The 13,252-nt window shown below is 40.6% G+C and overlaps 1 protein-coding gene across 1 annotated transcript in view; it reads right to left on the bottom strand.

Annotated features, from left to right (window-relative positions):
• Nucleotides 1-4,976: 4,976 nt before the first annotated feature.
• Nucleotides 4,977-13,252, bottom strand: part of EPHA3 (EPH receptor A3) — a 231,713-nt gene continuing 223,437 nt past the window's right edge. The window contains 2 exon segments of the mRNA XM_009323937.1: nucleotides 4,977-5,082; nucleotides 6,534-6,689. Coding sequence (XP_009322212.1) covers nucleotides 4,977-5,082; nucleotides 6,534-6,689 — 262 coding nt within the window.

Raw genomic sequence — 13,252 nt, 5'->3', positions numbered from 1 at the left:
AGGCTGAGAGAAATACTTCTAGGAGAAATACTTTTAAATTAGGAAAGTAAAATTCATTAAGAACTACACAAAGAATTGGACTAAGGACTGAAAAAGGAACTGAGTGCACACATGTAAATGGGGAACTACTGGCCAGGCAGTGACAGTTTGGAAAGGATCTGAGGAGTTACAGTGGCTCAGAAAATGAAGGGAAGTCAATAATATGGATATTTGTCGGAATTAACACAGGAGTGGCATATGTGAGACTGCAGAAGTCATTGTCTGATTCCACTCGGCACCGCTTAGGCTTTTACTGGTATAGGTATCTAGCTCTGGGCGTCACCCTTAAGGAGGAATGCAGAGTGGAAAAATGTCACTTGGACATTGCTAAAAAAGAGGCATATCCGAATCCGTGGAACTGATTATCAGCAGTTTATCCCTCCAGATTTGAGCTGAGACATGGTGGTGGGCTGCAAGGCATTTGCTTGTTCTGCTGCTCTTCACGTAAATGCATCCTACTGCCGTTCCAGAACCGGCTGTGAGTATTAATACCATTTTACAACGAATGCAACAGTTATAAAAGCATTAATATCCACTGTGCCCTTTGGGATAAAAAGCAAATACAATGTACCAGTAAGGCTAAAGGGATAGACGCAAGTCAGCGTAACACAATTGCTGAAGTGAAACCTATTCGCAATGAAAATAGTTTGCATACCGCATCGATTAGACCAAAAAAGCTGCTTCCCTGTCGTTCAAGTATAGCATTGAAACCCACTCATTAGAAGTGAACGTGACACCATAGGCACCCACTGCAGCACAGCGTGAGGCATACTGGTGTTAGGAAGAAAAACTGGATTTCAGTCCAGCTGTTGTCATTTAAAGTTAAGTCCAATTCTAGGCAGCTCTTTGCGGTGATTCCCCTTTCTATTGAAGATACCAAGACAAAAATGCCAAAAAAAAAGTATGCCACATCCACGTCCATAAAGTTTATCAACTTACAGAGTCCAGGACAGGTATATCATTCATTGTTTTGCACCAGTAAGCACAGTAACATACAAAAGCATGCAAAATCACTTATGGTACAGAAAGATCCTGTAACTTCACGCCTCAAGTTACTGGTGAACATTCAAACCACTCCTATCTTTCTATGAAGATAATTCCTGAGATGCAAAGTTGAGTTGTATGTTGGCCTTTTCAAAGACACTGTACTTCAGTGAAGTCGACAGAAACAACTTGGTAGGGACATGACAAAACAGGAGCAAAATATTATCTAATACAGATACTCAGAGGCAAGAAATGATCGTGGGGTTAAATTACAGTAAGCGGTGGGCTTTTTTATTTTGTTGAAAAGTACATCTTTTACTGGATTCAACATAGTAATAAGATGAAAAGAGGTCCACTGGCAAGGGAGGAAAAAAAGCAAAAGTTTGGAAATACTTGACACAACTAAAATAAATAACAGCTTGTTGAATATCCCGTAGGCAGGCTGTAGTAGACGATGTTTTCCCATATCCATGGAGAAAGTAAAGTCTTTGACTGATACAAGTCAGTGTAGCACAAATGCTGGTCTATCTAGCTAAAACCTGCACTCCTTGTTCCTTTTAATAGATAGTATAGGTAATATCAAGCTTTCACTCTGAACCCATGCTTTAACACTCAGAATTTATCCATATTTAATTACAATTTTATCACACTTTTCTAATCAAATAAATTTACTTTGTCCTCCAAGCAATCACCTCAGTATTCCAGTATGTAAAAAATACTTTCATTATGTTTATTATAAAAATATAAATGTTTCCACTACAAATCATTTTACATTAGTAAGAGGCCATCTACAATTGCACAATATATAATCTAAATGAGTAAGTAATGCTTTGAAATACAAGTTAACGTAAATACATATTGCCGATCAAATCACATCTATACATTGCTTATTGAATGCTAAGTAACAGCACAAAACTAGATATGTTAACAGAAATAAATAAAATGGAAACTATATTTAAAGATACAAAACCAATAGTATGGCATGTCATTTTATGAGTAGTTGCATTTTGCTTGATGTCGATAACCGATGCAAGTCCTGTACAGGAAGATGGCCACGCGAATTCTAGTATCTCTACTCCACAATGAAGAATTGTACACTGCTATGTATACATATGTACACGGGGACAGGGAGTATAGGATGCTTGCAACAGAGGCCACTTACAGTACAAATCAACTTTTGACAGGGAGAGAAAACTAAACGTATTTTAAAACTCTCTACTCCTAATAGCAAAGAAAAGCAAAATTGAGTTTCTTTTTTCCCAAGCATCAGTGAGATTGAAACTTTTACGCTGAGCATGCTCAAACAGCGGGCAAGGAACGTGAGAAGATACTGAGAGAAAATTGAGGGTGGTTGGCGCAAAGTTTTCAGTCGTTGTCTGAAACTCTAAGAACTGGTTCTGTGTTTCCAGAAGCATTTCACAGACATCTTCCCCCGACCCCAGCCCCCTCTCCCCAACTCTCCAGTGGCAGAATGAAGCTGAAGAGAAACGTCACAAAGAATGTGTTACAAAAAGCTGTACCCACACAGACAATGTAAGCAAATGGATTTTGGTGACTTAAATTCACTAACAATGTCTGATTTAGAGCAATCTCAAACTGAAGAAAAGAAAGATTCTGAATGAACTAAGCAATGGAAAATACAGCTTTTCTATTCAGCATGCTGCATTTTGCGATAGATTGTGGCAGAGGAGAAGTGTTCTTTACATCTTAAGTGCTTTATTTTCATTTTCTTCCATTTTTCATTTTTTATTTCAACTTACTTCAAACCCCATTCATTTTTCTTTCAGAAAATATTGCTAATTATTATCCTGTGAGTGTGTTTCAAACCCAGTCCTTTACAGCATGCTCACTGCCAGCACTCATTAAAAAGTCTCTCATTCTGCTTCTATTTAGCAATGTGTGATAAACGTTGTGTGTCTACGTTTTATAAGTCCTGGACCCACGAAGAACAATTTAAAAGCTGATTCAGCCACACAAATCCTAGGAACTGATTCTTCCTTTACTTATGTGCCCTATGCTACACGGAGCTTCAAAAACCAAACCAATACAACAAAGAAAGCACAACTAGTTACCTGCTTTTGTACGCACAGCGGAACGCGGCGTGCCATATAGTCATCTGCCTCTCACACAGTCTTGGACTTTCAGGGACTCACTGTTACTCATCAGAATCAGGTTTAGATTCCAGCATGGCAAGTTGGGAATCAGAGTGGTTTCCACTAGTGGCCAAGGCCTGACGTCTGCATGCCTGGCATCACATCTAGAGCGTTAAGAAGCTTGTCTGTACATAGCAGAAGTGCCTCACACTGCGATTTAGACCACTAATTTTCAGAGTGAAGGGTCGTGTCTGCTCAGAACCGGGACCGACATGCTCTGGAGCAGCAGCTTAAGAGTTTGCTATTGGGAAGGTCCTGAAGATGCGGGAGGACTCGAATCCCACCTTCCAGGCTCCTTTTTCCACTGGGAAATGTGAATGCTCTCCTAAAGATAGGCTCCTTTCTGCTTTCTTTCAAGTAACAGGTGCCTAAGGAACCTGTGCCATAAAGCAAGGCTCCTGCAGGATGGCAGCGCCTGGACAGATGTCTTCTAGCTCAGACTTAGGTAAAATTACACACCAAAGTCCCATTTCACAAGCTTAAGTCATCCTTTTAAACTATCCACTTATCCTTGGCTGCAAGTCACCACCTCAGCGTAACTACCAGCAGCTGCCCACATGGGAGTACACCTCCCAGCTCGCAGCGTCAGGAGCAGAGCCTGCCAGATGGAAGCCAGAAATGGACCACTCCCCAGGGAAGTCAAAAAGCATCCTCAGTTAACGCAGGATGCAACCCTGACTCCTTCTAATATTTGCTAGGCAAACTTCCCACCTGAACACCACCCAAGAACTGGGGTCCTTATTTTGACAGGGAAGGAGGCCTTTGGGAAGTAAATGAGATGTATGTACCTGACCGGGCTGGACACTGATCTAGAGGTCGATATGCACACAACTCTGCCAGAACTCAAGCCAGGGTTAAAATACCACTCACAGCAAATGGAAGGAATCTCAACAAGTCCAGATGCTTTGTCTAGCATCAGAGCCGGAAAAAACACCATCTTTCTTTCCTTCTGTATTTCATATATGATGTTATGAGTATAAAATAATCTAGTAATTAACCCTCAGACAATTTCTCAGGTTGAACCAGTGAAGTTTTGATAACATTTGGCACTTGGCAATAATACAGCCAGGTTAAGGTATTTAAGCATAAATATAAACAATAATTAAAAAAAAGGAAATAAATAAGTCTTAAAAATTAAGACTTGTTTCTATTTAAATGAACACAATTAGGGAAGCTAACATAATGGCAAACATCTTTTGTCAACTAACTCAAAGTCACTACAAACTTTATTTCTGTGTTCCTTTCTGAAGTTGAAATAGCATGTTACAATGACATTATAGTAAATATGGCCAGACAAGTAGTGAGGTATAGTCCTCTATTTTCCTTGCTTTTAAAGAAATAAAATACCTGTTACAGATCTCTTCTGTATAAAAATACTGCAAGTCTTTCTTTCTTTCTTCTTGATTGCTGTATAGATCAAATACACAGCTTTTACGTCCATGGTTTTTTTGTGTTATTCAGTCACTTAATATTCAAATGGCTCTAGGTTTTAGTATCACTGGTTTTTACTTGGAAGGATTTTTTACATATTGTTTTCTTTTGAAATCTACTATCTGCATTAACAGTCAGTCAAGAGCACCCACCCTATAGGATTAACAGACAGAAAACAAGTTCACTCCTATTTTTAAGGCATTTATACTCAATATTTGAGTGTCTTAGTGGGTTTGAAATTTCAACCATTACGTTTCCAAAGCTGTTGCAAAGAACTCCTTTAAATTCTGCCATTTATCAGCCATCACTTTTGCCCTGTGATGAAACTTTTCTCTTTTTTTCTCTCCTGAGCAACATCATTTTGGTACCTTACACAGGAACAGGGCTGTTCTTTGTATGAGTTTCTAGAGCTTTGATACTGCTAACAATCTTCTTTTGAGGCCCCACAACTGTAACGCCGACTTTCTTCATGTCACTGGAAAAAAGAGAAGATGCACCGGGTGAGTGAGCGTACTGTCTCTGTGTTTCCTAGGGCTGATGTGAGCAAACAGAAATCAACTCGCTCGTCTTGTATCGCTGCATCAGAGGAGCCTCCACGTATGGCAATGTGCTGAAACACAAACCCTGGTATGAAAAATACTGAGAGCCATTGTATGAAAACAGCAGGAGGCCGCAAAAAAGAGTAAAAACTCATTTAGCCTTGTTGTGTTTGCTTGCCTGGAAGACACGACAATGAAACAGTGTTCTCCAGTGATACACGCACTGGGATTTAGGGGCAAGGGGTTCACTTCTGGGCCAGCTGTGATCTTGAGCCTCTCTACCGCCTCCATCCCCCTATCAGCCTGATTGCTTTCCCTGATCGGTGCTGACATCTCGCTGTTATGTGCTGAGCCCTCTGAATGGTCGTCTTAACTCTGGTATCAGCAATGAGATTGATGGCTACATGGTCAAGCTTCCAGCTTCTACCCTGTTTGTCACCTCTCGTTTCTCCAGGCCGTCCTGTCTCTTTGATCCTTGTGCGACACAAAAGTGGTTTAACACTTGCGAAGGGCTAACACAGGCTCACAGGAAATTGGGCATTCCTAGAGGATTTCTGCACTGTCCCCAAAGGGTAATTGTTACAAAAAGCCATTAGCAGCCTTTTTATAGTTGCAATAATACACTAATTAACGGCATTGATGTGTTTAATTGTCGATACTGCAGCTGCTGCTTACTTCTTCATAACTTGTCATGTATCCAGCTAGCCCAACAGGGAGTCAAGATTTCCTTTGACAGTAAGTTCCTAACTGTACTTGATGCCTTTTCAGGTGCAGAGACAACATTACCCTACTCTTCCTTATCACAAGAACAAAGACAGACTGCATTTAAATGTAATAAACTTGCAACTTGTAAATTTACAAGTTTAGCATGTTTAAATGTCAAAACTAGCAGGAGGGAGTTCAACCCCTGAATAATTATTACCATGTAGGAGGAAAGCAGTTACATAGTGCTTGCTCTGTCTCATCTGGTTTGATGGAATACAGGATAAGGAAAAGATTGGCACACGTGCCAGCTGTGGGGAAACCCCCATATAAAAGGCAGAATATAAAGAATCAACACAGAAACTCCTAAACTGTGAGTGAAATAAAGTGATGCCGGTGTACCAGATGATGCACGGTGCTACTGTATCAGAAGGAATTGGGAATTTCTTTGGCATCAGTGAGAAAAAGCTATGGGACCATGGCCTTCACACAATCAGCAGAGCAGCTAGGTTTCCTGCATGTGTATTGCAACTACAACAATAATTTACATTTGTCTTTTTAAATGCAAGAATATGTTAGCTAAAAACTGGAAACTCTGTATAAAAAGGCTACTCTTATGCTTATGTTTAAACTTGTACCTCCAGCCACAACCAATGATGAAGAGCTGTAGTCAATTCAAACTTACTCTGTAGAAATCTTGGCGATTGTATCACAGGAACTGTACTCCACACCCGTGAAAATTTCTTTGCACTGTCCTGTCCGAAAACCATTGAGCCAATCACCTGTCGTGCGGAAGGCTGAAATGTCAATGTTACTTTGGTCCAGGAGAAGATTTGATGGCCTGAAATAAAAAAAAAAAATGTGATGAAAGTTAGGGAGCAGGTATACGTATGGATTTATTGTGTGTCTAAACTTAGCACTGGCATCGGCAGGAGCTTCCAGGCTAGACGCAGCTATTCTGTTCGTCTGTGGAAGTTATCTGCTGCTAAGGCCACCACACGTACTCACGCTGGCAGCTCTGACGAACACTGCGCAATCATCTTGCTTAAGAGCGCCAGCTTCTCATGCCCACATTGAAATCACTGAAGCATCACCAATTCATGAAGTGTACTGTTACCTTACAATTTAATGTGTGAAGCGTTAGCAAAGACGAGCCTAATTTAGATTGTATTTATGCGAGTCACCTAGTCCCAAACAACACACAAACGATGCACACTCTAGACTCCAAGTTGAGCACATTGGTAGAATTTACACATATTAAATGTTCAGAGTATTGCAGCCCACTGACAAATCCTAAATGCTGCTACTAAGTTAGAAGCACAAATAATGAGACACTAGTGGCTTTAAAAAAAAATTGTATCAAGTCTAAAAATCAAATGTTAAGTCAATTTGTGAGACAAATGCAACCGCACGAGACTTGCATTCTGCAGTGCACAGAGGCAGAAATGAGGAAATTTGTTATTAAATACACTTAGCCAAATGTAAAATGCAATTGCCATGTCCAGTTTAAAATTGATGCTCACTCTAAGACTGAAACTTCCATAAGGATATCATACAAAGAATTTAGAAGTGAGAACTGAATCATCTCCTGCCTTTGAAATTAACTTGGTGCTCATGAAGGATGCTGAACTGACATGATTTGCATCCAAGTTCTCTACTTAGAAAACAATGAAGAAACCACTAAGAAACAAACAAAACCAACACAATGAATCAAACAAAACATATGTCCATGCTTCTTTGCCCGTTTAAACCTTTCTCCATCTGCATAAGTCTACCTATAAACTACTGAGAAAAAAATATCCTTCTCAAAATAATGATTAAATGTATAATTTTTTATCAAGAAGGAATATATTGCAGCTGACCCCGCACTTCGCATATTACAAACGGCAAAAATAGCTGCTCCCATATTGATACAGAAATTCGGTTGTCTGGTACAAATACTCTTGTTTTCATGGTCTTGTGAGCATACTGTAACTTCTCATTTGAGCTCATCAAGACTGAAAATAAATGCCAGCCCTTCCCCATGAAGTCACTAGAGTCAGGCTCTACCACACCTCATTTTAGCCATCTAAAAATACCACAAATAGGTTGAGCTAGTTTTCTGAACTATTGCTGCAGTCCACGGAGACACACACGCATTTCCAGGCAGGGGGTTTGTCCTCTCTGAAACAGGTCTTCCAGGCAAACAGCTTGGAGAAGACGTCCAGCTCTCAGAGAGGTGAGCCTGTTCTCAGCTGTTCCTCCTCACCAACTTGCTATTTGTTCTAAGAGGTGTGAGAAGCCCCTGAATAGCAATACGATCAGTAATTTCTTTCTATTGACAAGAGATCTTAATAATTCTAGTTACCTTTCTCTCTTAGTGCTAATTAGTACAATAATGACTTCCTCAACTAGTCAGATGTTATTAGAGACATCAACTCTATTTCTGCATTTTTCCCTCCGCTGACAAACATATGTCCATACTGGACAGCTTTTTAGCTCCCATTCAGAAACATACATGCTCCATTTTAAGTAAAGTACCTTATGGATGTCAATCTCAGGCTTAAAGCTAAGCATGTGCTTAAGCTGTGCTACTACGATGGTGCTACTCACGAGCACAGGAGACTGAACCAGAGGATGTTCAAAGCAGTTAGCACTGCAACTTTACAGTCTATTTTTCTGCCCCATAATTCTTTTTCCCCGTGGCTCTAGTGAAACATCACCTGCACAGGAGTCTGACTACTACAGCTGAATCCATCTGAAGTGACTTTTGTCACTGGAAAGAAGTGAAAATGAGAGGTGGTTAGACTAACACCGTAATTTAAAGGCAGTGACTACGCAGGGTAACGAGTAGGTGACAGTTACTGGTACTGGAGAACTGATCTGGATTGTAAAACACCCTCTTCACCCCAAACCCAAGCCGTCTCTGAGCCCTGGAAAAAACATAAAGGGAGACATTGTAAAGGCACCAAAGAGAACAAAGTGTCTAAATACCAGTGAATAAGCAGCCTAGAAAATCCAAACAAAACTTCTCAATCCCAACACAAGTCTATTAAGTTTCATCAAGATCAGCAGCACTGCAATAGCATACCCTTGCAGTACATCTGACTTACACTGGAATCAGGAGATACCACATCAGTTATACCGAGACTTTTACCTTTTACCTTTGAAGAAAAGAACAACATAGCTTTGCTGAACAATAACTCTTGGTATTTCCTACATGTTAAACAGCGCCTTTTACTTCTGATGTTTTGCCAATTGTTATCAATCAGCTGATTTCTTTCAGGCTCAGGAAGTTATTTTAATATCTTCTTCCCTTCTAGGATTGCAGGCCATAATTAAAGAGCTCATTAGATGCTTGAAATATCTTAACTTCAAAACTACAAATGAACATAACACTGCTGTAGATTCACCATAAATTTTCACGAGGTCTCAGAGCAGCGATGCTCCTGATCAGGCACCTTTCGCCTGACTACCTTCCCTTCGGAGCCCAGCCAGGACAAGGAGCTGTTGCAAGTGACCGTGATCACTGGCATCAACTATGGACCTCACATCCTGGGAACAGCTGTAGACAGAAAGGAGAATGACAGAAGACACCAGAAACCTGCTCTGCCCCAAAAACAGTAAAGAAGGGAAAGCACAGCATGGCTGCACTGACACAAAGATGGAGCTGAGGACAGAAGGTGCAGCACACTTCAGGTTACTGTTCTCATGCTAAAAACAGATCTAAGGCACCTACATGATATACAGCTTTAAACGCCCTCCAGTTAAAGGCTTAGGTTAGATCATCAGGCCCAAAACATTTTTATTCAGTAGCTGTACAGTCTGCATCTCTCTGACTACTGTTTGTCCCACGAAGAGCCAATGCTTTTTATTTATAGTTTTCTGGGTATAGCATCTGGAATCCCAAGACATTTATTAAGAGTATTTATGAAGTGTTCTTAGTGATAAAGCATGGAGATTTTTTTTTCCAGCCTAATATGTCTTTTCAACTTAAATCTAATAAAACAAGGCCTGACTCAAGAATCACTAATGAAAAAAAAAGAAGTATAAACTAGTTGAAATAGAACAGGTCTCTAGGATTAGGAATTAGAGTGGCCCAAAAGAGCTTTTATGTTTATTACTTGGGTCAAAGTATCATCAGGACAAAAAATATGACCTAATTTTAATGCAAGTGACCTCAGAATAACCAGCACTGTAAAGTATCATTTTTCTCCTTGTAGGATTCCAAACAAAAATTAGTTACTTTCCTCCTCAGAGAGGACATCTGGACAGTTTATCAATGAACAGGAATTTGTCTCACTGTGAAGAGTCTGTGATGTCTCCTCGCATGCACCAAGGGAAAGCTGGGCTTTCAGAGCATCTGCACACATCGGCAGTTTTTTTCCCCCTGACCCAGCCCCTAGACAGAAGGTCTGAACATGAAATTTATGGTCTGGGTGATGTGCACCATGAGCTCACACTTTACTAGACAAATTAGATGGTTGCAATCCACGCAGCTGTAAACGACGTCCTGCAGAGTTCCACCTGATCTTTTACAGCTTTTCATAAATCAGTACCTACTAGCTTCAGAAGAGAGTCATTAAAAAGAAATCATGGAAATTACATGTTTGCTCAGGGGAAGTGAAAGAGAACATTTCCCTCTGTCTTTTCTTTTCTTCTCTCCCCTCCTTTTTTTTTTTTTGAAGTCTCTTTGTTTTGTTGCTTTGACCAACTATGATATACCCCATCGTGTTATCTTTCAACAGTCACGGAAAGACTTTCTATCCTGTTCATCCTGACTGTGTGTCTATCTACGGAGTTCTACTTACTGACATGTGGTACCCTGAAAAAAATCAGCAAGACTCAGGTTAGAGAGACAAATTTAACAGCGAGATGCCAGTTACAAAATGCTCTGTTGCTGAAAGCTTTCTCTGGATGTGCCCATTACATTAACAGTTGGAATTAAACTTTGAGTCATCTGCGGTAGCAGGGAGAACTATAGTTTGTTATCATTAGCACAGCTTTTTGTCACAACACAGGGAAAGTTTTGCTGCACCATATAGTAATGACAAAGATCACAGAAAACATCATTAGAACCCTTCCCAATATGGCATGGAAATCTTGTCTCTGGTTGGCTGCTGCCTGGAGAGAAAGGGATACATCAACTTGTAAAATCCAGGAACTGAGACAAATAAGAGGAAAATGTCCTGCCACTTCTGCATGAAGGGTGGTATTCTGCAAATACACAGAGAAGTCGGGCACACACGATCCCGGACTTTGTATTGCAGTAGCCTCTCTATCCCTTCCTCCAAACAACACAAAACTAACCTTCAGTTTTTAAATCTGGACTTCCCCTTCCACAGTCAGTTTCTTTTAAAGGGGAAAGCATTTAAAAAACATAATCAAATTCCTGTGGCAAATTTTAGGTAATTATAAGCTGATTTTGTAAAGTGAAATTGCTCCCTAGGATGGAGCCAGGCCTGGTTTGAACACAAATCCTATGTGCTTTACAATCATGGGAAGCTGAAGCACAGAATTCAGATCTAACAAGAAGGATATCTCCTATTTCAAGAGAAAAATAAACGAAAAAACAACAGCTAGCATAGAAAACAAATTTTAGTTTTACCTTCTACAGCAAACAGAATTGTAAGTATACATGTGTATCAACAGAAGACTAGTAAATAAATGACATGCCAAGGAGAAGTAGAGTCATTGTTTACTTGATTATGCCTGGGTCTTAAAGATAGAATCTTTGGCATTCCACCTCTTCATGCCCATTTTTAAGGTACCCTTAGCAAAATTTGTAACTTAGTCCCTAAAATACAATTCACCTCTTAGGGTGGCACATTTGCTTTTCCCAAGGGGCTTCATATCACGCTTGCACACTCAGAATAAGCAGGTTGTGACTACTCTCTGAAGTCAAAAGAGAGCTGGAGAAATGAAGAGGGGTAATACAAATAACCAACGGTGAAAAGAATGCAGGTGAGTCTGATGGCTTGCTGCAAAATTATACCACTCTCTAAATGTCATCCTGGACTTCTTATTTTCTAGCTCCATGTTGTCTGCTGGCAAAAAACTTACCACAGCTTCCTTTACGATAATGAGCAAATAAAATTTCAACTGCACCACAGGTCAGTCCTCCAGTCTTCCCTACTCCTTTAGCTGCCCTTCAGAACATGCTTTTCAAGGGGCTTATACCTTTTCAGCATCCTGGTGGGGTAATAAATCATATGCCTGCGTATATCAATGCTCCTCAATTTACCTTCTCCCCCCCACCAAAACCACTGAAGGCAAAAAATACCAGCATGTTGCTGAAATGATTTTCTTTTTCTCATAATACAGCTTAAGCTGTGCTTTTAAGCCACAGAAGTAATGTCACATGGCCAATTCCTGGAACTCGTAGCTGGTCCAGAGACAGACCCTTAACAGCAACCAGTCATTATTGTTAGGACAGTCTATAGGCTCGTTAAAAGAAGGAGAGAAAAATGCCTCAGAGAGCTTTTAAAATACTTTTCTGGCTCTTTGCATCTACCATTTACTGTGTATGACTTGCCCTTATATCTCACATTTGGCCGTGCTATGAATTTCTACAGACTTTCGCTACAGCATTCGCGGCATCAGGCAATGGCTCCATGCAGTTTCTTTTTCCAGGATTTCCAGTGCAGAATTACCATTAACGCTAACGAGGGCTTCATGCTGTAAACCCAGCACAACTAGCTGAGAACAGCAGAACAAAATCACTCAGAATCACAGTAAACAGTAAACACTCACAATCAGGCCACCCGCTGGTCTGGCTGCATTACTATTTAAATTATACAGTACCCAACTCCATCTGCTGTGAATTCTTGTCTGAGTTTCACCAGCAGAGTCAAATTGGAAGTGCAAAAGTGCAAATAGATGTTTTACTATCTCTGTTAACAGTGAGCCCCAGCAGCTTTTAACTTCGAAGGAACAATGGTTGATTCGTGTCTGCCTCAGGCATGGTATTAATGACTGCTGGAAAAAGTGAAGTGAAAATAGGGCTTTTCTGTCTCTAGCATGCTAACTAACTAAAGGCCACAAAAATCTCCTCAGTGCAACACCTGGATTCCCTATGCAACCCAAACTATGATTACACACCAAGGAGTATCATCTTCAACTCTTCTGTGTGATTTGTAGTTAAGTTAATATCTTTATCAGTGATCTGGACGAGGGGATTGAGTGCACCCTCAGTAAGTTTGCAGATGACACCAAGTTGGGCAGCAGTGTTGATCTGCTCGAGGGCAGGAAGGCTCTGCAGAGGGACCTGGACAGGCTGGATCGATGGGCCGAGGCCAACTGTATGAGATTCAACAAGGCCAAGTGCCGGGTCCTGCACTTCGGCCACAACAACCCCATGCAGCGCTACAGGCTTGGGGAAGAGTGGCTGGAAAGCTGCCTGGCGGAAAAGGACCTGGGGGTGCT

This window comes from Pygoscelis adeliae, unplaced genomic scaffold, assembly GCF_000699105.1.
Source record: "Pygoscelis adeliae isolate BGI_AS28 unplaced genomic scaffold, ASM69910v1 Scaffold124, whole genome shotgun sequence".
Classification (NCBI taxonomy): domain Eukaryota; kingdom Metazoa; phylum Chordata; class Aves; order Sphenisciformes; family Spheniscidae; genus Pygoscelis; species Pygoscelis adeliae.
Note: the sequence above shows the minus strand (reverse complement) of the source record. Positions and strands in the feature narration are given on the sequence as shown.